The sequence below is a fragment of the Jaculus jaculus genome, chromosome 14 (assembly GCF_020740685.1).
Source record: "Jaculus jaculus isolate mJacJac1 chromosome 14, mJacJac1.mat.Y.cur, whole genome shotgun sequence".
In the NCBI taxonomy this organism is placed as follows: Eukaryota; Metazoa; Chordata; class Mammalia; order Rodentia; family Dipodidae; genus Jaculus; species Jaculus jaculus.
In genome coordinates, this window is record NC_059115.1 from 33,883,422 (window position 1) to 33,908,646 (window position 25,225).

A 25,225-nucleotide genomic window follows, 5' to 3' on the forward strand; every position below is an offset into this window, starting at 1 on the left:
TTATGTTGGCCAGAGGGTGATGTCCACCCTCTGCTCATGCCATTGCTTTCTTCTGCCATCATGGAGCTTCCCCTTGAGCCTGTAAGCCAAAATAAACCTCTTTTTTTCCAAGAAGTTGCTCTTGGTTGGGTGATTTCTACCAGCAGTGTGAACCAGACTGCAACATGGTCCATGCCCATGGCATTGCGGGGCATGTCAGGAACATGCTCAGCTAAGGATGCCCAGCCCTGGAGTAGTGCCTTCTAAGGCTACAGGGAGGAGTGGGGCCAATTCTGAGCCTGATGCTTCTATCACTGGGAACATGCTCTGAGCATTCACTGCTTAAACTCTTCCAGAATTGTGGGGTGATCTTGCAGATATTGGGGTTGAAGGAGTTTCTGCTCCATTGCAAAAAGCTCAGGTAAAGATGTTTCTCAATTCTCAGATGCAGCCTGGGCTGCAGCTCAGTGGTAGAGCAAGCCTCCATGTTCACAAGTTCTGGGAGTCCAGCCCACCTCACCTCCCCAAGCAGTCAGCAGAGGCAACAGGGGCCAGGTGGAAAGGTGGTGGTGACAGATCATGTCTCCCCAGTTGAGAGCTAGCTTTGGGCATGATGTGCTTGGTGGCCACCTAATTCCAACCTCTAAGGAGATAAGAAGCTGGTACCCAAGGCTTCAGGGGTTCCAGCCAGTTTTGAGCACTCAGGTCTCCATGTCACCTCTCCCCATTAAGAGGTAGCCAGATGGCTCCCTATGCCCACCATGGGCCTTAGAAGTCATTACCTGGGGCTGGAGAGATGGCTTAGTGGTTAAGTGCTTGCCTGTGAAGCCTAAGGACTCCGGTTCAAGGCTCGGTTCCCCAGGACCCACTTTAGCCAGATGCACAAGGGGGCACATGCGTCTGGAGTTCGTTTGCAGTAGCTGGAAGCCCTGGTGCGCCCATTCTCTCTCTCTCTCTCTCTCTCTCTCTTTCTCTGTCTGTCACTCTCAAATAAATAAACAAAATTCTTTTTTTTAAAAAAGGTTGTTACCTGACTGGTGTATGATATAGCATGGTGGTCAAGTGATTTTTGCATCAAATAGAAGAGGATATGAATCCCAACTCAGAAGGAGTGCAGGATGCCATACCCTCTCACAGAGTGCAGGGTGTGCCCCCAAACTCTAGAAGCATCCATCAGAGCTTGGCCAGAGAAGACTCTTGTGAAAAGCTCCAGGACCCTGGGTGTGGGGTGGAGCTCTGCTTCCAGGGACACACATGTGACTTTGCCATTGTTGTATGCAGACTCCGTCACAACTGACTGTTGATCTGGGAGGGGCTGAGGGTGCTCCCTGGATCTCTGCGTCCCGGCCCACAGTCACCATCACAGGCACCAACTTGGCTGGCTGCTGCACCATGGACAGGGACCTGAGTGAGGATGACAGTAAGTGGGGGAGGGTAGGGGTTTGGAGTGGGCCCCTGCTGCAGTCCATACAGAGACCCAACTCAGCCCCGACTGCCTTAGGCCTGCTCCTCTGCCCTGTGACGGACATGCGTGTCCCTTCCTTCCCTCACCCTTCTCCTTTCTTGCTGTCACAAGATGGCTGGCTGCAGCCATGATGTGCCTGGGGACACGGGTCAGGATGGCCTCACTTTCTGCCTCCAGGGGACAGTTCTGCTCACCCCAGCTAAATCTAAGTGCGAATCTCAGCAGCCTTATTTCAGCCATTGTCAGAGGAGATTAATCTCACAGGAAGGGTGTGAAGACTTAACCTGCGATCACCCAGGGGCTGAAGCTTGCTCATTCATTGTGCTGGTGAAACACAGCCCAGAGAAGGCCATCCTGTCATCACTGGGGCAGACATACAATGGAATGGAAGAGCTGCTGAAAGCACAGGGAAAGAAGTGGGGTTTCAGAAGAAATGTGCTGTAGCTACAAAAAGGAAGTCTCATCCTGAGTTTGAAAAGGCTTTGTGGTGATGGTGATGATGATGGTGGTGTGTGTGTGTGTGTGTGTGTGTAAGAGAGTGGAGAGTGGCACTCAAATTCTGGTTCTGTTTTGAATTGGCTGTGTGATCTTGGACAAGTCATTCAACTTCTCAGAACCTCTATTTCCCTATGAATATAAGAGATTGGATCAGGAGCTCTAAATGGTTGGATCATGAGGCTGTGGGCAAACTGTCATGTGAGTGACTTTTGTCTGAATCCTAGAGAGTGCTGTGACACAGACACATATTTGTGGTTTCTGGAGTGGCCTCAAACTCAAGGCGATCCACCTACCTCTGCCTCCTGAGTGCTGAGATTAAAGGTGTGTACTACCATGCCTGGCTTCCAGCTCTGCCTTGTAATTGCTGGGCAACTTGACTCAAGCAACTCATCCTTTCTGAGCTCTATTTCTTCTAATAAGCACAGTGATTTGTGTCATTTAGCCAAATGGGTTGAGGACTTATTAACTGTCAAGTGCTTATACAGCCCTAAGCCCAGGTGTGGTGTGGATCAGCTCTAGGTGTGATGGGCTGATGGACTGTTGGAAATGATCTGTGGAAAATACAGCCAGCCAGGAGCCTCTCTCCAGGCCTCCTGCACTTTGACAAGCAGGTACAAGCCCAGTTGAGCACTTCAATGCTGAAGTGCTGGGATATGACATGGGGCCTCTGTGTGGGCTGCTGTGGAAGATGATAGGACTCAGCTCAGCCCTTGGGGTACTTTGTGAGATGCAGGACCGCTCTCCTGTGGGTGTTAGAAAGGAGCCTGATGTATGAATGTAAACTACCTTTCTTGGGCAACTGGTTCTGTTCTGGTCTGCCCACCACCTCCCTGTCCAGGATGGCAAGGCTCTGGCTGCTGCTGCAAGGTGGGCTTTCCCTGGACTTTTGTATCATCCACAGCTGCCTAACCTTTCACGAGAACAAAGCACCATTCTAGGAGGTTGATGGCTGCTCCTTTCATGGGATGGGACCCCCTGCCCAGGCACCGAAGCCCTGACCCCTCATCTGCACTGCAGGTGCCTTTGGAGAGAAGTGCTCCCTTCATGGTAGGAAAAGAGAGGGGTGCCTGGGGTATGGCACCCGTGGGGGTGCTTGTGTTTCTGCAGCTTTCCAGCCAAGGGTGCTTCTCCCGGCGCTGGCAGTAGCGTGTCTGAGTCGCTGGTCCCGGTGCTGCTGGTTCTATTAAGGCTCTTTCTCCATCACAGCTGGTGGCTCTCTCCTGAGACTGTCCAGAACTTAGCTTTGAGTCTGGCTCTCCAAGTTTCTCAAAACACATTTCTTTCTTAAAATACTTTTTTGGTGTGTGTAGCATGTGTGGCATGGTGAGTGAATGTGCAGCGTACTCATGTGTATACAGACAAACTCCCTGTGTGCGCGTGGGATGAGGCCAGAGGAGAAGCACGTCACGTGCCCTTCTCTATTGCTTATCCTAGGGCTAAAGGTGTGTGGCCATACCCACCTTTTCATGGGTGCTTGGGACTGAACTTAGGGCCTCTCAGCTCCACATGCTTGCATGGTGAGCATTTTTATCCACTGAGCCATCTCCAAACTCCTGATTTTTGTTGTTGTTGCTCAAAATAAGACATAGAATCCTTCAGAGCCTTCCCTGAGGCATAACCCACTCCTTCTTCCTCAGAAGTCATGTGGCTTCATTCACTTTTCTCCTAGACTGCAGTGCTCTAGCTCACAGCACAAGAGGAAAAACCCCTCCAATATTCTATATGCCCCCACTGTTGTAATAGAACCGCCTCTATTGCCCACTGGAACCCCTCCCAGGAGAGCTTTCCACCAGCCTCTGCAGGAAGGAGGGTAATTTTCAAGGGCCTTCCCTGGTCGAGGTCTATAAGACCTAGTTGCATTTCCTTACTCCTAGACACTGGTACCTTTGGCATGGAGTGCAAACCCCAACCTGGGTGCACACCATCACCCCTCATGATTGGTGCTGAGTAGGGACTGTCCTTGGCACTTGGATCCACGTTGTCACTAAAGTTTATTCACTGAGGTGCCCCATTCCCAAGTTCTGAGTTGAGACATGATACTGGACTCAAGGCTCTGGTGGCATTGTGGTGGGAAGGGTCTCTGAATTTCATGGTCCCCACACGTATCAGTTACTTTCTTGCTGTTGGGACAAAATACTCATCTAGAAGCAGCTTATGAGAGGAAAGCATTTTAATTTGGTTTACAGTTCTGAGGGGAAGTCCACCATGGTGGGCAAAAATGGCAGGAGCAGGAAACTGGCATTACAACATCACAACAGCAACAGAGAGGAAGGGCGGGAGAGAGAGAGAAACGGATGGTAGTGTTAGACTACAAAACCTCAAGACCCGTCCCCACGGACGGCCAGCCATTCTCCAGAGAGGCTCTGCCTTCTAAAGGTCCCACGACATTCCCAAACAGAGCTGCCAACTGGAAATTAAACATTCAGACACATGAGTCTGTGGGCACATTTTACATTCAAACCACCACAGTGCACAAGAGGGGCCTGGTCCTAACATGGCTTCCACACCATTAAGGGCGACATGGTTTGACAAAGCGTAAAGTCCGATAGACGTGGGGTCTGTGTAGTCAGCTGCCAGTGCCCTCTAGATAATCTGGAACCAGGTAGAAAAGCCTGAACTAAAGAGAATGGCACTTAGAAAAGACAGATTGAGGGCTGGAGAGATGGCTTAGCAGTTAAGTGCTTGCCTGTGAAGCCTAAGGACCCTGGTTCAAGGCTTGATTCCCCAGGACCCACGTTAGCCAGATGCACAAGGGGGTTCACGCGTCTGGAGTTTGTTTGCAGTGGCTGGAAGCCCTGGCTCGCTCATTCCCTCTCTCTATCTGCCTCTTTCTCTCTGTCTGTCACTCTCAAATAAATAAATACAAATAAACAAAATTTTCTTTTTCAAAAGAAAAGACAGATTGCAGGGCTTTCCCCTTAATTGTGTCTTTGTCCATAAAAAAAACATTCCTTTCATGCAAAAGGAAAGGAGCTGTGGCTGGTGAGCACAGGCGCCGCCTTGCTGACGTGTCTGTGCAGTGGTGTCCTGGAAACCTGGTGCTGGGTTGGCTTGTGAGCCGCTGGGTGTGGCGTCAGGACTGGAGCTCGAAGCACCACTTTTCTCTCTGCGGTGCTCATCTGGGCTGGTGGCCTCAGATTTCACCTCAGAGCCTCATTTTACCTTTTGCTGGATGAGGAAAAGCAGTCACGGTGAAGGGCAGAGAGGCCAGGCTGCAACATGTGGGGGGCCCAGCTGGACAGACACAGCCGGAGGCTCTGACTGAATGCCCCACACTGGATGTGGCACAATCTTGGGTGACAGACATTCTTAGACCTGTTATGCTTTCTGGACACAGGAAATGACACACCCTCCTGGGGGTCGGTCTTGAGCTCTTTATTTTTGTCTGGGACGAAATGGTAAGACAAATTTAGCTCTGATGTAATGTGCCTGCCCCAGAGGTCAGGGTGGCTCCCTGTGATGGATGGAGCTCCAGTCTCCCACCTCTCATTCTTCCCCTCTTCCTGCTCCTTTTGTTTGGTCTCAGTAGGTCACAGAGGTCTGTCTTCCTGTCAGTGGGTGAGGGGTATTGATGTCCAGTCAGACCTAAGACCACCAGGTGGGCAGGGTCACCCCAGGGTTGGAACAAGAATGGCCTTTCTACAATGCTTGATGTTTTCATGGTTGCTTCCTGGTTTGAAGGAACACAGTTCAAGTTCAGTGCATTAACTGAGTAGTTATTGCCTGCCAGGCCCAGGACTGGAGGCTCTACACCCACTGTCCTATTATCTGGGCACCATTATGATCACTCATGAGAGAGAAGGGCTGTGCAGGGATATGTGACATATGACAATGAGCCAAAACTCACAGTTAAAGCCACAGTCCTCACTCCTGACCGCTGAACCTCTGGGATTCTGACTAAGCCACTGGTCTCAGCTGTCACCTTGATCTTTACTTCTGTTCAGTAGGCTCCAAGAACTGTAGTGGCTGACAAAATTTGGATTTCCATTGCAGCCTCCCACTTCCAGAGTTACTTCCAGAGCAAAGCAATGGATGACTAAAAGGCATCACCCAAAAGCCTGGCCTACCCGAGCATAGGTGCCCACCCAGCATAGATACCCACACAGCAAAGATACCCACATAGCATAGATGCCCACCTAGCACAGGTGCCCACCAGCATAGATGCCCACCCAGCATAGGTGCCCACTCAGCATAGATGCCCACCCAGCATTGGTGCCCACCTAGCATGGGTGCCCACCCAGCATAGGTACCTACCTACACAGGTACCCACCCAGCATAGTTGTCCACCCACACAGGTGCCCACCAGCACAGGTGACAACTCACAGAAGCATCTGTGGAACACACTACATAGTGTGCAGGCACATGGGCTGGTCAGAGAGTCTCTTTCCAAGTAGTTGTTAACCCCTTACATAACCTTAAGGATTATATTATGGGGTCTTGCAACTTCTTCCCCCAGACTGTTGACCTCCTATACCTCCTGAACCCCCTCCTACCCACAGGAGGGAGAGTTTCAATCCAGAGATGACCACTACACCACCCACCAGCAGTTGTTTACTATAGCCTTGGGGAGGGGTCTTGCAGCTCTCTCAGACTTGGTCTCCTGGGTCTCTTGAACCTCCCTCCTGTCAAGAGGGAATATTTCAATTCAGAGGAATTTTCTATTACAATAAGCATGTGATCTTAACTTGATCCCCAGCACATACATAAAAATCCAGGCATGGCCATAAAGACCTGTAACCCCAGTGTTGTGGGAGAAGAAACAGGAGGCCCACTGGGGCTTGTTTCAGCCAGTCTACCCAAAATAAGATGAGCTCCAGGTTTAGGGAGGGCCTTGTCTCAAGGAAATAAGGCAGAAGAGTGACTGCTGAAGACACTGGGCACCCTCCTCCAGCATTTTCAATAGATACACACGGGGTGCTTGTATGTGTTCACATACATTCATACACCACACACATATGCACACATATACACAAAAGACCTGAAATTTTATTTTTATTTTGGTTTTCAGTGATAGGGATTAAGCCTAGGGCCTTGTTTATTCTAGGCAAGCTCTTATTCAGTGAGCTGTATCCTCAGCCCAATGTAGAGGGCTGAGAGAGATGCCCCCGGAAGACAGAGGCATTTTGATGTACACCCATCTTCATTTTCATGTACTGCTGACTGCCTCTCCACTAAGAGCTCTGAGCTTCTGTCCTTATATCTTTGTGCAGGTGTGGCTGACCTTAGCTTTGAGGCTGAGAGTCCTGTGGCACCCCCGGCTGAACTGGAGGGACTGCCCAGCTATGACTGGCTTCTTCAAAGGGGCAGTAAGAGCCCAGGGTTGTGGGTTCTGTGTCTTCTTCTTGGGACTTGTACTGGTGGGGAATGGAGGTCGGTGCTGACACAGAGCCCTTCTTCCTGGTGGCAGGGGCTTGTCAGGGCTGACTGAGGCGGGGGTGGGGGTACAGAGCTGGCAGAGTCCTGAGTTCATGAACATTCCATCACTCTAAGTCTGTCTAAGAATCAAAGATATGGGTTCCAAAAATCCCCTTTGGTTTGTGGGAGAGTTTTTAAAGCATCATTGTTTCTCCTAATGTGTTCTTTCTTTTTTTGTCTTCTGCTCAGCTCTGAGGGGTTGATCCCAGGGCTTGATGCATGCAATGTAAGCACTGTTCCTCCTCAACCCTATTACTTTTGTAAAGCAAGTGGAGGAGAAAGCACACTGGACTTGATCTCAACAGACAGAGACTGTTTATTGAAGCATGGCAAGGGGCCCCAGCCTTCCTGTGGGATGGAGGCTGAAGCCCTGCGCTGGGAACAGGGTCAAGCAGTGAGGTGACCGCAAAGTTCTTCCTGAGCTCGAGGCTACGGTGGTGTGTTTCAGCTGAGCAGACTTTCATATACAATGCGGGCTGAAAAGAACATAAGCAAGGACGTGGGTCAGGGAAAACAAGACGGGAACAAGGCCATTTCCCGTGTTGATGAGACAGTTACAACACTGAAAATTAAACTGGACTGTCTTCAAGATATGACTACATTATTATATAGCGGCCTTTCATAGTGCTTGTTTCTTTTCAAGGTCTGGGAAAATGTTAGTACCAAGGAATTCGACCTTTGTTCCCAAGCCTCTGTTTTAGGGCCAGCTTGTCTTAGCAACTTCAGAACTTTGTTAAGCCTTCAATTTTTTAATTACTGCTTTTTTTTGAGACAAGATCTTAATCTGTAGCCCAGGTTAGCATGCAACTCACTATGTAGCCAAGGCTGGCCTTGAACTTACAGCAATCTTTCTGCTTTAGCCTCTTGAGTTGCTGGGATACAGGTGTGAGCTACCATGCCTGGCTTTTACTCTTCATTTGGAGACAGGGTCTCACTAAGTTCTGGCTTTGAGTATATTCTACATTCCAGTCAGACCTTAAACTTGCAATGCTCCTGCCTCAGTCTCCCAAGTAGCTGGGGTTACAGGCCTGTACCATTAGGTCTTGTGGTTCTTCATCCCATTAGCCTTTCCTTCATTCACTACACAAACACCCGTGACCTTCAGCGAGGCTGCTAACCTCTGGTGTGTTTCCTCCCCTCCTCCAGGAGGCCAGGTCTTCTTTCCAATGTTGGAGGCCCCTGGGCAGCCCTGGGAGCCAGCGGCCTGGTCCTCATTCCTGGAGCACAGGTGGGTGTCCCTGTATATATGCTGCTATTGCCCTGTGGGGACCCTTTTTGGGATGTCAACCCTGAAAGTGTCTCAGGATCCCTTGGGAAACCCTCTGAACCCACCCCATCCCAGCCCCTCTGAACCAGATTCTCCAGTGACACAGAAACCACAGTCTTTGTCAGGGAGGGTGGTGGAAGGGGTTATGATCCTGTTATATTGTTTATGTTTATGGAAGTCCTCAATGAAAGTTCAAAAAAATCTCTATCCCCTAAACTGCACTGGCTCCAGTGCCTGCTTTGTACTGGAATCTGCTCACATGCCTTTTATGTACATCATGTGGCAATATTTGTCACCACAGCAGAGCTGAGGACTCAGATTCCGTGAGGCCCTTGGAGCTGAAACGTTCACTCTGGCCCTGAGCTGCAGAAGTTCGCCTTCCTCCCCATGTCATCCTTGGGGGGCTGCATCTTCTTGGTTTTGAGATGACTTACGGCAAAGCTGTGGGCAAGGAGGGGCTCATCCAGCCAGCTTTGGGCCAGGGGGAAGATGGGTCCAAATATTCCTGGGCTCACCTTGTTGCCGGACACTGGATGGCATGGTCTCCTGGGGCCCTGGTCTTGCTGCTGAGATACTCTCCCTGTTTCCTCTGCCCCTGCTCTGCTGTGGGACAGTGGTGCTGGGCCTGGCATGCGGAAGTCAGATGCTGTAGAGTGCAGGGCGCGCAGCTCGCGGGGCTGCAGGCTCTTGAAACTGTGCACGTGAGGAGAAGTGTGTCAGAGGGCCTCTTTGACTGAAGTGTTAAGGGAAGAAGGCCTCAGCACGGAGGTCCTGTGACTTTGGGGAGAGAAGTTTCCTGGGAAGGGAAGGCTTTCAGAAAGAAGGCTGGAAAGACCCTGTGTCTACCATGCCAGGAACCCATTGCCCTGAGCTGTGATCTCTGTGCCAGCCCTCATCTGTGGTCCTCCATACATGTTGCTCACAAATGTGGACCCGTCAAGCTCCCTGATATGAGGAGTCTCGTGAAGGTAGTCTCTGTCTCCTTGTGAGCACATGGCATTCTCTCTGGACTTCTAGTTTCCTCCCCTGTAGCAGTGATGTCGTTTATTGTTGTAGTTTGATATGAGTGGGCCTCTGTGTTAAAGGCTTGGCTCCCAGCTGCTGGGCTCTGGGAAGTATTGGATCTTCAGGGTGCTGCCTCATGAATGGGTTCAGCCCTTGATGAACATAGAGCTGAAAGGTCTGTTGGGAGGTGGTAGAAACAATGCAGAGTGGGGCCTTGTTGGAGGAATGGGCTCCTGGGATCCTTTCTTCAGCTCTCTGCTTCCTGTCCACCATGCAGGTAGCTGCTTTGTCCCGCCCCATACCCTCAGTATGTTGCGAAACCTCGCCCAAAAGCTTGGTGCCAAAGGACCATGGACCAAAACTTGGAAATGAGTTCAAATAAATCTTTCCTCTTTAAGTTGGTTTTCACAGGCATTTGTCATGGTGACAAAATACTAACATATATCAACTTTTTTTTAAAAATTAATTTATTTATTTGAGAGCGACAGACACAGAGAGAAAGACAGATAGAGGGAGAGAGAGAGAATGGGCGCGCCAGGGCTTCCAGCCTCTGCAAACAAACTCCAGACGCGTGCGCCCCCTTGTGCATCTGGCTAATGTGGGACCTGGGGAACCGAGCCTCGAACCGGGGTCCTTAGGCTTCACAGGCAAGCGCTTAACCACTAAGCCATCTCTCCAGCCCTATATCAACTTTTTTTAAACTCAGAATTTAGCCCCTCTCCTAAGTACCATACCTAGGTCAACGAAGGTTGTGGTCTTCCAAAAAGACCCTTTCACTCTCTCGCCGCAGACATCATTTCACATGGTGTCCGGAAGTCCCCTACTTGGACTCTTCAAGCTTTAGCACAGCCAGGCCCTCAGGCTGTGGCATTCCCCTCTCTGGGGACACTGCGAGATTGGCCTGGATGAGTCCACAGGCTCTGCTCAGACCCCTGCCCTTCCCGCTCCCCAGCAGAGTCCCCTCGGTGACTGAGGAGGTGGCCCGCGAGGCCCTGCTCAGCTTCGTGAGCTCCCGGTGTTGCTACAGCAGTGCGGCTGCCAGAGACCTCATTATCCGAGAGCTGAAGCAGGAGACTGTCTTCAGGGTAAGGAGTCCTTTCTGGGGGCCTGGGGTGTTGAGACAGAGGGAGTATTTGTCCTGGGAGCAGTGCATGTGAGCAGTCCCTAGTGTGTAGCTATAATAATCACAAGCATGAGCATTAACCATCATGGTTGACAACCTTACCTGTCCTAGGTATGGTGGGAAACCTGTGGTTTATCACCAGTATATGGAGGTAATAGCACTGGAAGTCAGGAGAGGCTAAAACACTTGTCCAAACACCTTCAGGTAGAAGCTACAGAGCTGAGGTTCCAAATTAAGTTTGCTAACAAAGAAACCTGGGTCTCCATACCCTCCTGTGAGGCACAGGCTGAGGAAGTCCCTCTACCTCCCTGGCCTTGGCTCTTGCTGCTTTGCCTTGCCTCAGAATCACTAATTGCCATTCCTGGAGGCCCCACCTCTTACACCCAAACCATATCACGTTATTTCTGTCTACTTCCAAACTGACAGGGTCCAGGGGTAGACCCTCAGATCACACTTTCTGGTGTCATTGATGCTGATGTCCTTGACAAGCACACAGTCACACAGAAATCAGATACAAGCAGTAGCTAGGCCAGGGATGTGGAGGAAGAAGCCAGCTTATAGCTGTGACCTTGGCAAGGCAGCAGGCCTCCCTGAATCTCAGTTTCCTCCCATGTAAGAGGGAGATTCAAGGCTGGGGAGATAGCTCAGTTGGTAAAATGATGTTGCAATTACCTTAGTGGCTGGAACAAAACACCCAACCAAAAGCAGCCTTTGAAAGGGAAGGATTTATTTCAGGTTTACATTTTCTAGGGGAAGCTTCAATGTGGTGGAGGAAGCTGGCTCACTTATGCATCCATAGCAGAGAGAGGACAGGTAGAGCTCTAGCTGGCTCTGAACACTCAGTAGGCTAGACTCACGATCACCCCTGGGACATGCCTCCTCCAGCAGAGCTCTGCCTTCTGGATACTAAATAGGAAGTTTAATCAAAAACACCTGAGGGCTGGTGAGATCGCTTACTGGTTAAGGAGCTTTTCTGTGAAGCCTAAGGACCCATATTTGACTCTAGATCCTAGGTTGGCCAGACACACAAAGGTGAGGCAAATGCAAGGTTGCACATGCCCACTGGGTGGCACAAGCATCTGGAGTTTGATTTCAGTGGCTGAGGCCCTGGTGTGCCAATTCTCTCTCTCTCTTTTGCTATCTTAAAAAAAAAAAAACACTTGAAATTATGAGTGACATTTACATTCAAACCACCTTATACAATGACTTGAGTTTCAAACCCAGAACTCACATAAAAAAGCTGAGCATGGTGGTAAGCATTTGCAATCCCAGTGCTGGGGAGGTGATTCCCTGTCTGGAGTACTTTGTGGGCTCCCGAGCACTCACACATTAGTGAGTTCAGCCTCTGATGGATTCATAGTTGAGAGGACTGTTGGGAGGTGGTGACCAGCCAGTGTAGACTACTTAGTGAGTTCCAGGCCAATGAGAGATCATCCATTTCTATACCCATCCTAAGGAGAGACACCCAAAGTTGTCCCTCTGAGCTCCACATGTGCATGCGTACATGTGCACTCATACATATATATGCATCCTCATATATGTGAACACGCACATGCATACACACACACACACAGTGACACCCAGGATTTCTCCTTGGCTGGAGCTGAGGAGAAGGCATTTGTCGCGAAACCCAGGGATCCTTAGGGAACTGTGGAGCAGGGCCCCTGGGCCTCTGTGCACCCAGGGCAGGCACTGCATCCAAACTTGTGCTCTTGGGAACTTTACAGGAGCTGGTGGGGTCTAGCAGAGAAGGTCTTAGGGCTGCCTGGCCTCCCTACAGATAGCTCGGGGTGTCTGCAATGGGAGTTATGTTACAACCTGTTCCAACAGCAGAAGTGCTGTGCAGAGCCCCACAGGCTTTTGCATAAGGCCCTGCCTTCAGAAGGCCATGCATGTGACATGCTGTTCATTTTTCCTCTGTAGTATCGTCTAGAGACCTTCAGTGAGTCCAGAATCAGTGAATGGACATTCCAGCCCTTCACTAGTAAGTGGGTCATCTGGAGTCAGTTTGATTGCGAGTGATAAGGCAGGAACTGGGGACCATCTCAGGACTTGGCAGCCACCAAACCTGAGTGAGATATTTCTCTGCACCCAAGTTTTGGTTTTCCCACCTCTTATAAAATGACTTGCATCTCAGAAACTCCCCAGTGCTGACCTTGGGAAATACTTCCTGTCCAGAAAGTGGTTTGCAAGAGTCCTGAAAATGTCCAGGATTCACTTTTGATTTCTGGCCACATGGGGCCAGACTGCAATGGCATGGTTGGGCCTCTACCCACCTACCTTAAGTCTGTTGACCCTCCAATTTCTCTGCACTCCTGGTCTTCTGTTTTGGAAGCTCTGTGTGCTATACACTCTGCTGCACCTCTCCGGCCCATTCTTTAAGACAATCTGGTGTCACCTCTTCTATAAAGCCTTCTAAGATTCCTTCTCCTGTCTCTCTCCACTTCCCAGCAGCTCACAGGCCTTCCGAACTCTCTGTGTATACTTGCACCATGAGAGTGTGCTGGATCCAGAGGGAGATGGTAAGGTGTAGGGATGGTGATGATGGTAGTTCTTGCTCATTGATCCTTAGTGTGTGCACTTAATTCACATTCTTCTATTTAGTTTTCACTGCCAGCCTACATAGTAGGGGCCATAATTTATGCCAATGTTAGAGAGGAGAGCATTAAGGTTGAGAGAGGTCGAATAACTTTCCTAGAGTCAAACGGCTAGGAAATAGAAGAGCCAGGTGGTACACCTAGTTCCAAAGCTTGTATGCTTAACTCCAGACTCCAAGGGGACCCCATGTATTCATTTCTGCAGCTCAGGCTTACCTGATATCAAATGAGGGCTCCGCACTGTTGGTGGAATACTGGGCTACACGAAGGCTTATCTCCACTGTGCTTTACTGTTCTCATGATGACCTTTTCATTTCAGAGCATTCAGTGGACGGGCCACAGAGCGGCGCCTCCCCCAGGCTTTGGGATATGAAGGTCCAAGTGCCTCCAATGTTTCAGGAAGACATCAGGAAATTCCAAGTTCCCCACTCCTCTCTGGTCAAAGTAATGGATTATTGGACTGTCTGTCTTTCTCTCTAAGACTGCTTCCTGGGCTTTGCATGCCTTTTCACCTAAGACACCCCAAGTCCAGCTTGGAGGCTTGTTCCTGGAGTCAAATTAGCCTAATTTCAGAATAGCCCCTGGGTGGAATGCTTCTCACACAAAATTCATTGAGGCTTAGAGAGGCAGCGCTCACACGGCAAAAAGACTGTCACCAACTTTATTTTGCTTGTGCACGTTTATGTGTTTATGTGTGTGTGAACATCAATATGTGTGTGGGTATGTGCGTGTGTGGAGGTCAGAGATTGGTGACGGGTCTTTTCCTCAGTCACTCTCTGCCTTATTTCTTGAGACAGGCTCTCTCCAGGACCTGCAGCTCACAGATTCAGCTAGACGAGCTAGCTAGCTAGCTAGCAAGTGCCACATCCCCTGCACGGGGGTGCTGCCCTGCCTGGCTCTTACACAGGTGCTGGAATCAGACCTCAGGTCTTCATGCTTTCTCAGCAAGAGCTTTACCTGCTGAGCCATCTCCCCAGCCCCTAACTGTCACCGACTTTAAGTAGCAAGCAGTAACACTCTTAGGCCACCTGAGTGCATTAAATTTTTTTTAATTGATTTATTTTTGCCTGGTAGTAAAATTACTAGATGAATGAAACAAGCTCATGTGATCCAAAAAGTGAAAACTTTAATTCTTTGGAGTCGGTAGGGTAGCAGTTTGGTACCCATCTGTGGATAGAAATCTGAGTGATGGCAGGAAGGGCTGGAAACCTGGGACCTTACTCCCACTATCATTCTGCTCTTGTCCGATTTCTGCCTGTTTCCACATTCAGGCTTGATTTAAGAATTACTTGACTCAGAGCTTTGATAGAATTGTCAGATATGAAGGAGATGAGGAGGTCATGAGAAAAGCAATCAATTCTTTTTCTGGAGGCGGCCACAGCGATTTTTCATTGGATGATGAAATTCTAGTAACTAGCTCATTCCTTTTCCTAAAACACTGTTCATTTTGTATGGCTGTCACTCCTGAAGACCACACAGTCTACCAGAGAGGTGAATGCCATTGGCTTTTGGCCTTTGTGGTTCAGCCTCAGGGAAAGCAGAGTGCCACATCCTCTAAGGACCTCAAGATTCCTCCGGTTAACATCCAGGATCAACCTGGGCTGGGCTGGGCTTGCAGGAAGTGCCAACATGAACATTAGCTTGGCACATCCTCCTCATGTGAACTTCCTGTACTGGCCTGGAACAGCTCTTCTGTTTGAGATGGTGGCATCCTGGGTGTGGGAGAGGTCATGCCTGGGAAACTCAATCTAAGGAGGGCTCTTCACTTTCAGGAATGCCACAAATGTCATGGGCGTGGGTGCTACAAGTGCAGTGGCTGCCATGGGGGTGGCATGGTGAGTCATGGGTGGGCCATGTGTGAGTGGGCTTGGGTGTGTTGGGGGTGGGTAGGGATTACAAGGGGGGCTGCCTACCTTACCCATGTCACCATAAGCAGGTCATCTTCTCTTTCTTGGACTCCAATTTCCAATCTATAAAACAGGACAGCTGTTTTGGGTGTCTCCAGTGACCCTTATACTTTTATAAGTTAATCCAAGTTTTTATGTCATTTGTTCATCTACCTCCCAACAGTCACTGAGGACCTGCATAGAGGTAGGTCCTTCCCTCTCAGGACTCCCCTTTGCGGAAGCCCATGAGGTATCAGCATTTGTAGCCCAGGGTGGTGAGAGCCCAGAGGTGAAGTTTGGAAGGTTTGGGCGGCCAAATTAGACAGGCCTGGCATCAGGTTCCCAGGCTGATGTCACCACAACATTCCAGAGGTTCAAAGGACAGAAATCTGTTGTCACCTTCTTTTCTTATCACTGTGACCAAATACCTGACAGAAAGAAACTTCAGGGAGGAAGGTTTATTTGGCTCCTGGGTCAAGGGTACTGTTGGTTATGGCAAGGGGCGCATGGCAGCAGGGGCCTGGTCACATTACATCTGCAGTCATGAAGGGAGTGGGAGAGAGACAGAGAGGGTGGGGAGAGGGAGAGGGAGAGGGAGAGGGAGAGGGAGAAATGCTGCTGCTCAAATCACTCTCTCTTTTATTCAGTCCTGGATCACAGCCCATGGGATATTGTCCTCCCACCTCAATTAATCTCATCTACAAATTCCCCCAGAGATTTGTGTCCTAGGTGATTGCAGATCCTGTCAGGTTGACAATCTAGATTAACCACCACAAAGCCCCAGCCTCTGGAGACTGCAAGCGAGCAACTGGCTAGGCCCCTCTCCCAGATGCCAGAGGTCCCTGCGGTCCTCAGCTTGTGGCTGCATCACTGCTTTGGCACCCAGCCTCATTCTCATGCAGGCCTTTATGTCTGTCTTGTCTCCTAAGAATGCCAGCCATCCTTAGAAGGGTGTAAAATTGGAATCAGCCCTCATCAGAACTATCTGCAAAGAACATTTCCAATCAAGGTCCCATCCTGGGTCCATTTTGGGATTGAGTTTGGTGGCATTTGAATCCAGCCCAGTCCAGGCTCCTAAGGGGACAGCCAGGCCTTAGGGTCTCAGCCTCTGGGGACCCCTTTGGAACTGTTAACCATCCCAGGAGTGAGGCCAACTCCTCCTTGATCATCTCAACTCAAGCATGCCTTTTGGACACACACTGGCTGCTTGTCACCTAGACCTTCCTCTCCGTGAGGCCTTGTGTCCTATGGGCCTCCCTCCCCTGCTGGGTGCTTCCCTCCCACCAGCTGCGGGTGGTCTGTGGGTCCCAGTAGCCTGTGCCAGGCTTCTCTCTCCTCTCCATGTCCTCTTTCCTGTGTTTGCTTCTGGTAGCTTTCCTAAGGCCTCTCCTTGTGATCTTTCTGTTGCCCTCCAACCCAGCTCTCCTTCCTCCTCTCCTCTTCCTTGGGCTGTCCCTGAATGTTGCAAGCCCACCCTGAGCAATGCCAGGTGGTCCCTGGGTCCTTTTCCAAAAAGGATGCCCTGCCTCACTCCCTTCTCCAGCCACTATGATACTGGCTCCTTGGTTGGGGCAGCCCTCCAGGGTTTTGGGGATCCTACAGGAGGAGGAGAGACTTAGGACTTGGCGTTTGAAAATCACAGCCAGCAGGGCCCAAAGCTACTCATTCTGGCCACAAATCTAAGCCACAAGCCACAAATCAAAGCTGCTCAGAGGAAGGAAGAGACCTGTGCCAGGCTCCAGGCTGGGTTGGAACTGGTCTGGGGCGGGGGAGGGGGCTGCGACTGAGGCTGGCTGTGTCCACAGGTGAGGTGCTCCTCCTGCAGCGGCACCAAGCGCAAGGCCAGGCAGCCCGGGAAATGCCGCAGGTGCTCGGGCTCAGGCAGGCGCAGGTAGGAGGGCCCAGAGAGCCGGATGCTCTCTCTTCCTGCCTTCTTGCTTAGGGCTCCCTGCCCATTGGAAGGGGAGTGGTGCCCGGTCTGTCACTCATTGCCAGGTCCTCAGAGCTTGCTGCTTGTGGGCCAGCGTATCTCAAGGCCTGGCATTTTCAGACAGAGACTGATACATGGTACATGAGTCAGGAATGAGGTGAGAGTGGAGAGGGGTTCCAGGGAGGGGAACCCTCTTCCCCTCACGCAGGGAAGTGATTCTTCAAACTACCTGGAAGGGCAAGGCCTGACTCTGAGCGCCACTCATGGCAGGCCTAATGGAGAAGCCATGCAGCTCAGTTCACTGGTGGACTAAGCACTCAGCACTGCTCTTCTTTCCTGGGGGTGGGGAGGGGGCTTCACACTGCTTGTGCAGTGCATTCCATAGCTCAGTCCTAATCTTTAAGCCACGGGGAGTGAAAATACTCTAGTCTGGGTTGGCTAACGGTGCCTTGGGATCCCTAAACCTCAGCCATGTTTCAGATTGCTTTTGGGCGATTTCCTCTGAGACTCATGAAGAGGATACTTGGTTTGAGGGGGAAAAAAAAGTTTCTTGCATTCACAAGGAAAAAGAACTCAGTTCAAAGTGGTTTTGGCAACAAAGTAAAATTTCAGGCCCAAGCAATGAAGTACAGTCCAAGGGGTATATTTCTGGGACAGCTTTAGGATGGGCTTAGCAGTGTCACCGGCTGAGGTGGTGAAGGGGACAGACTACCCGTCGTTGGAGGCTTAGCAACCAGTGGGAAGGGTGCTCTTTTCTTGAGAGTTCCAGTGAGTGTCCGGGAGTGGGTCTTGTGCTCTCCTGGGTTCTGGGCCCATGCGGGTGCGGGCTGTCACTGCCAGGTGGGTGGAATGAGGGGACTGGCCCATGCTGGGCACAGAGGACGGGAGGGAAAGCTCAAAGCTGGCCTAGGTGGGGGTCCTGCTGCCCAGGAATGGGGTGGTGGTAGACAGGTAAGCAGTGCATGCAACCCCTGGGAAGAACCACCCTGCCTCTAGGAGGAAAGATTGGGGGCTTCATCCTCTGGAAACCACCACGAGCCTAGGCTAAACCTTCACTGACTGTGACCTTAGGTGCAGCACCTGCTCCGGAAGGGGGAACAAGATGTGCGCCACCTGCCAGGGGGCAAGGAGGCTGGTGCACTTTGTCCAGCTGGTCATCATGTGGTAGGTGGCAGAGACTGGTGGGCCTGGAGGAGGTGGCTGGTGGACAGTACTGCCCCTGGTGAGGGCTCCCACTGGGCTCAGAAGGAAAGCGTCCTGGGGAAAAGGCCATGTGTGGGGGTGGGGGGGGGAGATGTGAGTGGGCTTTGGCTCTGCATTCAGATTCTTTCATCACCACCTGCTGAGGGCAACAGTCGGACCACCCCTGGGAAAAGGACTGTTCTCCACATCCCTGAGTCAGCCAGCATCCCAGCATTAAACATTTAGCCTGCCTGGCACCAGGCTAAGTACTCGGCTGGCACAGGGGCAGCGAGACCAGCCTCTTGCACCAGCGCCTGCACCCTAGACAGTGCTGAGCGCCGGGAAGCTTCGCGCTCAGTCCAGCTCCCCCAGCCTCCCTGTGATCAGTTCCCAAGCATGTGCCATACCCTGCCCCACCCTGGCTCTCCTCAGGAAGAACAGCCTATTCGAGTTTGTGTCCCAGCACCAGCTCCACTGTCCTGCAGAGCTGCTCTCCCAAGCCAGAGGGGAAAACCTCTTCAGAGATGAGAACTCTGTGGTAAGACGTCTTCACACACAAGTGCCCAGGATAGGCAACAGAGTGGGGACAGAGGTGCCCAGACAAAACAGGCTGCTGGGTGTCTCCTGAATTTCAGTTCTTTCTGTCTCGATCTCTTACCTTCTCTTCCTGTTTCCCCTCTTTCCTATCCTCTGCGCTATGACAGCTCTGAGCGAGACACAAGGGACTGGTGAAACATGCAGGGCCAGGAACTAGGAAGGGCACCTGGGAGCAAAGATGTGAAGGGTGGACAGTGGGGTGTGGGCCATGTGGTCACGAGGCTGAGTCCCTGAGGCATGGAAGGGGCAGCAGATGGTCACTGGTGCTCACCTCGGCTCCAAGCTCATCCATGGGGCTGTCACCGCAGCTGGTGTTACAGGTGGGCTCTGAAGGGCAGCAGTAGCACCAGGTCCAGGCAGATGCTGTGTAGCCCACAGGGTCACTCAGTGAGGGCCTGTAGGAGAGGCAGGGCTTGTCCCCACTTGTTTAAGGATTTCTAGACCAGCAGGAGGCCCGGAACCCAGGGACTGAGTAAGTATCCAGATGCTTAGGCTTTACAGAGGCTGCCAGCCATCTGCTCTGGGTTATTTGCTGTTCATTTTGTTTGCACATGGCTTCAGCAATGGAGTGCACAAGCCCATGATGCCAGCAGGACCCACTAGTCTTGGCATGATGCCGGACACACAGTAGGCCCACAGACTGCCAGTGACAGTCAGCTGGGGAACAGGGGCTGCAGGTGGAACGGTGCACCCTCACAGTGTGGGTCTTCCCCACTGTGTGTTAGAGCTCCTGGGCCTGTGGAATAGGCAATGGAGCAAGGGGCTTGCTGTGGGCCTCGGGTCACTGCCCTTCCCTTCCCTCTCTTGCTGTCCTCCTCCGCTGGAGTCAGCCTGGCGGACTTCCGCGGCTCCATGTGCTCTGTCTGGGACTGAGGAAATGAGGAGCTATGCGTCTCTCCTCCAGGTGTACCCCATTGTCGACTTCCCCCTGCGGGAAATCTCTCTGGCTTCCCAGAGGGCCATTGCGGATCATAGTGCTCTCCTGACCTCCCGGGCCCGCATCCTACAGCAGGTGAGCTAGGAGGGGCTGCCTGCGAGGGAGGGCCTCTTTCCTGGGGTTAGGGCCGTGGGAGGGAGACCACCAAGGGGAACAAGGAAAGGAAGGAAGACAGGCCTGGTGCACAGAGCCCAGCAAGCACCAGGGTGACTCATGTGGCTTAGGTAGAGCTCCCCAGCAGAGGCAGGCAGGACCTTAATGGCAGGGTTTCCAGCACGAAAGAGGCCTGCCGTGACTCTGATTCTAATTCTCTGGTACCCAGACAGGAGAAGGTTCCAGATTCAGATTGGAGCGGGCTGAATCTAGTATCTCCTAGCCTATTGGGGTTCACGGTCAATTCTTCTTACGGCCACGAGGTGGCAGTGGTGCTTGCCACTTGAGAAGCCTTCCACCACCACTGACGTTGGGGTGTGAGTGGTGGGAAGGTTGGGGGTTTGGCCCTGTGTCCAAGTCCCTGAGGAGAGCATGGTCTCAGATCTTGTATCTCCCGCACCCTGATGTGATCCTGAGCGAGCTGCTACAGCCTTCTGCCTGGCTGGCTCACCTTTGTTTCCTAGCTGCATTCTTGCATGGCCTTCAGGCTGGGTAGCACAGAGCTGGTGGGCGGTGACTAAGCAGGCGTGGGGGCGGGGTGGGGAGGGGGAGAGCCTCCCCTGACTGGCCTGCCAGGGCGCTGGCTTCCACACTGCGGGAGTGCTGCGGCTGGTTACCAGAGCTGTTAGGGTCAGTGCCCGGGTTCTGCCGGCACTAACAAGCTAGACTTGGCCATCTGTCGAGCCAGTATGTACGTAAAGTAATAGAGAAAGCAGACAGAGATTTATTCAGGGTGGCTGCATTGGCAAGAGGAACAAGTAAGGGGTCCAGTGACTCCCAAATCTATCTTTCAAATACTAACACAAGGTATAGGTTTACATGGAATGCAAGCCATCCTGGTCAAAGTGTGGTCCTGCACGCCCCTGACCCCGCATTGTCTGGGTGCTGGCCTGTCCTGCGAGGTGGTCTGACAAGTTGTGAGAACTGTGTGAAATCTCTTCCCGGGAGACAAGCGCTCCCTCTGGCACCAGCCTTCAACATTTTCCTTCCCTCTGCATGAGATTCCTGGGGAGTTTTTAATTTGGGGGATCTATTGTTTGAATAGTTGATAGCCAAAATGAGGGTTACAAGAGTCTCTTTAGAATATCTTCATTCCTCCAGGACAGCTTGGATTGTAATAAGGAGCCCTAAGCACTGGGACACCCACTGTGGTGTAGAGGAGGGCTCGGAACCCCTGGAGGAGAGGAATGACCATAGCAGCTGTGTGCCCGGTGGTGTCTGGGGCGGTGCCCTCACTAGACAGATAATGTGAGTCCTGTCTGGACACGCTACTTGGCAGCTGGGGAACCTCGGGCCCAACGAGGGGACATGATCTACTCTCTAAGATGGTATGGCACGTGAGAGACAGCTGCGGGAGCTAAAGGTGGCCCCCGTGATGTGGCCCTGTCTCCAGCAGTCCAAGTCACTGTGCACAAATCCTGGAACTGGGAAGGGCAAGCCAGGGGATGGTGTCACTGCTCATTTCTCTTTAAAAGGGAACAGAATGACCTAAGAGGTCACTTATGTGGATCTTTTTTCTTTCTCTCTCTAATTGGCCTTTGGTCCTGGAGCCAAAGATGAAGATTCATGCTGACATTTTATTCAAGTTATAGGAGGTAACTTGCCTGAGGAGTCAGGACCACCACAACATGCCTGGCTGTGATTAGAGGCCTGGGACCCACTCTCTGAAGGGACAGACAAGCTGCAAACACAAAGCAGCCAATTGGGAGATAACTGTCGCTTGAGGGAGCTGGGCTCTTGAACTGTCTGTGGGCTCAAGTGTAGACCTTTAGAGCTGGTGGTGGGTGGAGGTAGGGGGCAGTGCCAGTGTACTCTCTATTCAATCGTAGACAAGCATGGTCTTGTGCCAGTGTCCAGGCCATATGAGCAGGGATGTTTGCTCTCTCACCCACATGTCCCGTAGTTCTCATCTGGATCCCTCTGTATGGAGAGTTCAAGTTGGACCTTTTCCCTTAGATTTATCAAATGATCATTGTGCAACTCCGACACATGAAAGAAACTCAATGCTCCCATTAGGTCATTTGCTCAACTCAGCTCTGAGATTGTTTTGAGCCCCATTTTGCAGATGAGGGAGCTGAGAGCTAGAAAATCAGAATGGAAACCACGGGAAGCTCACTGAAGATCCCCTGCCCTGACCTGGAGCCATGTTCTGTGTCTCAGCCCCTCCTCGGGGACCCTCCCCTGACCTGCACTCCCCTATCCCACCTTGAGGACCCCAGGGAGTAGAGGAAGAAATTCAGGCAGCCATTTGAGCTCTCTGCCCATCCTCTCCTCCATCCTGGGCCTCTTGACAGGTTAACTCCAGCAGCAGTTCTTTAGAAGTCCACAGGAGCCCAGCCGTCCCTGTATTCAAGTGTGACTGGGAAGGTACTTGAGCAAAAGGCACAGTAACAGGACTGCAGGAAGTCCCCACAGAAGCTTACCTCCACCCATTACGAGTCATGTGGCCACATCTGTGATTGCTAACAACAGAACAGCATGGGAAAGTCCAGGGCTAGGGACCTTCACAGGAACCCCAGGTTCTCTCCCAAGGAGCTGGGCTGTGATTTGGGAAGGGTGTTTAACTGCTCAGAGAAAGGGCTGGAGAGGGGACTTAGGTATATTTTGGGGATAAGGAGTTTCCCATCCTGTTATGGAGTGTTTAAAAAGATGTAGAGGGCTGGGAGGTAGCTTAATCAGTAAAATGCTTGCCTTCAAAGCATGCAGAACTGAATTCTATTCCCAATACCCATGGAAATGCCAGGCACAGGGGTGAGTGCCGGTAATCCCAGTACTGAAGAGGCAGAGATATGAGGATCACTGGCCAGCCAGTCTAGTCTAATTGGTGAGGCCCAGACCAAGGAGAGATCCTGTTTCAGAAAGAAGTAGACAGCATTTCTGAGGATGGCATTGAAGGTTTTCATCTGGTCTCCAGGCATGTTGTAAACATGTGCTTTCACACCTGTATTCACATATGTGTGCACACACACATAAACACACACACACACACACACACACACCATACACGCATAAAAAACTGGACACCAGGAAGGAGTTCTGAGCATGACCTGGGGACAGCTCATGGTAAGGAGGAGAGGCCTGAGCTTTTAAACCTTAAGCTCCACAAGCCTGTGGACCTCCATCTCCTCATCAGTAAAAAAAAAAAAAAAAAAAAAAAAAAATTGGGAATGACTTCTAGGATCCTCCTGACATCATGGTTGGTGAGCGAGAGAGATCTGATAAAATAGCCTGGCATACCCACAAAATATCTTTTCAAAGTCAGTGTTGTATCCCAAGTTTAATTTAAAGTTTCTTCTTAGTATTTCCTTGGTAGTTTTAATGTAAAAATGACTATGCTCCATTTTCTGGCAGCCCTTCATTTAAAAACTAATGAAACTGCCAGGCGTGGTGGTGCACACCTTTAATCCCAGCACTTGGAAGGCAGAGGTAGGAGGATCACTGTGAGTTTGAGGCCACCCTAAGACTCCATAGTGAATTCCAGGTCAGCCTGGGCTAGAGTGAGACCCTACCTTAACTCCCCCCCCCCGAAAAAAAAAGAAAAAAACTAATGAAACTAGTGCTTCTGGAAAATGTCACATTTGGCGGGTGACTTCCTGGAACTCTTCTGGTGATGCCTATATCTCATTGGTGAAACCTTAAATAAGTCAGGTTTTCTTTCCCCAGAACTTAGGCTTTGGAAAAGAACATTGAGGGAACACAGGCCAAGTGGGGACAATGAGTGCAGTCAGCTCTGTGCTTGATCCTGCAGGCAGTTGGGAGCTATGGCTGGTTCTCGAGAGACTTGAGCACAACACTGAAGTGTTTTTGCCCATTTGTCTCCTCAGCGTCAGACCATCGAGCTGATTCCTGTCACAGAAGTCCAATACTGGCACCAAGGAAAGAATTCTGTCTTCTACGTCTATGGCACGGACCACCAGGTGTATGTGGCAGACTACCCCCAGCGGTACTGCTGTGGCTGCACCATCTTCTGACAGGCACACTGTCCCCAAGTCCACTATTCACATTAGCCAGGGGGACAACTGAGCTGTCAGTTCATTCATTGTTGATGACGTCGGACAATCCCATGCAACCCTGGAAGTCCTTCCAGAAAAATTAGCTAATCATTTGATAAGCCAGAACTCTTTTAGAGTCCGTCTGGTGGGATCTGTGTTTATCCTACAAGAACGTACCCGCAGCGGCTGGGGAGAAGGCTCAGCCGGTTAAGCCCTAGCCTTGTAAGCGGGAGGGTCTGAATTTGATGCGCAGAACTCATGTAAAAACGGTGGCAGGTGTCTGTAATCCCTGGGCTGGGGAGGTTCACAAGAGGGTCCCTGGGTCTCACTGACCACCAGGTCTATCCTAATTGTCAAGCTTCAGGCCAATGAGAGACCCTGGCTCCAAAGAGGTAGATGATACTCTTGAGGAATGACACCCATCATTGTCCTCTGGTCTTATCTCTCTCTCTCTCTCCTGTAGAGTGAGAAAGTGATGTCATGTGCATGGTGTGGACTCTGCCTCTATCCTCAGAGCTCATACTCCTGTCAAGTGTGAGGCTTGGTGTTGCTGTCCCCTCTCTTAGCCTGGGCTTTAGTGAGGCATGATGAACATGTTGAAAGATACTCATAAGTCAACTTCAAATATACGGTTCAGAGTGAGACCTTTACTTTTCTGTTCCACGGGTTGGGAAAGTCCTCATTACCACAACTGGGATGGCTCAAATGTGTTCCCCTGGAAGGTTTGAAGAGGCCCAAGGGTGTAGACTTCAGTTGTCTGAAGGCTGGCTCAGGTGAATGTCCTTAGTTGATGAGGGCTGTCAGCTGGGAAGCCCCTCCCCCCCCATGCAGCTTGGGCCTCTCATAACAATGGCAGCTGCTGGTTGACAGCCTCTCATGCATACTTAGTTGAAGAAACAGAGATTTGCCCCAAAAGGTAGAAACCAAATCCTCTGTGATAGAGGGACTGAGAATCTATTTGTTGATCTGTAATGTGGGGCCCATGCAACTGGCCTCATTTGTATTTGTAAATAGATTTGGTTTTTGATATCAGGGTGGCCACGTGCCCCTGAGCAGCATCTGGCTGGGCAGGTAGAAGGGTGCCCTGCACACCAAATGCTGGCTCAGGATCAGCTTTGGAGAGATGGTACCAGAAATGGGCTACCATGTACCTGGCTGTGGGGAAGCAGAGGCCTCTGTAGTGGTTTGAGTGTGAAATG

The 25,225-nt window shown here is 51.1% G+C and overlaps 1 protein-coding gene across 4 annotated transcripts; it reads left to right on the plus strand.

The window, feature by feature from the left end:
- The first annotated feature begins 1,357 nt into the window (after positions 1-1,357).
- Positions 1,358-24,885, plus strand: Ssuh2 (ssu-2 homolog). 4 transcript variants are annotated; one of them, XM_004651366.2, is made up of 12 exons: positions 1,358-1,399; positions 7,153-7,248; positions 8,504-8,585; positions 10,582-10,714; positions 12,676-12,736; positions 13,669-13,793; positions 15,122-15,184; positions 17,041-17,126; positions 18,237-18,329; positions 18,780-18,885; positions 19,849-19,956; positions 23,859-24,885. In XM_004651366.2, the coding sequence occupies exons 1-12, from the start codon at positions 1,372-1,374 to the stop codon at positions 24,003-24,005; spliced, it is 1,128 nt and encodes a 375-aa protein (XP_004651423.2). In that variant the 5' UTR covers positions 1,358-1,371; the 3' UTR covers positions 24,006-24,885. The 4 variants fall into 4 exon arrangements, with proteins under 4 accessions (XP_004651423.2, XP_044990251.1, XP_044990249.1 ...); XM_045134316.1 differs by having other exon boundaries at positions 10,585-10,714; XM_045134314.1 differs by lacking the exon at positions 7,153-7,248 and having other exon boundaries at positions 1,378-1,399.
- The last annotated feature ends 340 nt before the right edge of the window (positions 24,886-25,225 follow it).

What these genes read in the sequence shown, in the direction of transcription:
- Ssuh2 (XM_004651366.2), top strand. Translation starts at nt 1,372, where the DNA reads ATGGACAGGGACCTGAGTGAGGATGACA. An exon ending in GGACCTGAGTGAGGATGACA is followed by an intron (nt 1,400 to 7,152) that starts GTAAGTGGGGGA and finishes ATCTTTGTGCAG; the next exon opens with GTGTGGCTGACCTTAGCTTT. An exon ending in CCCACTCCTCTCTGGTCAAA is followed by an intron (nt 13,794 to 15,121) that starts GTAATGGATTAT and finishes CTTCACTTTCAG; the next exon opens with GAATGCCACAAATGTCATGG.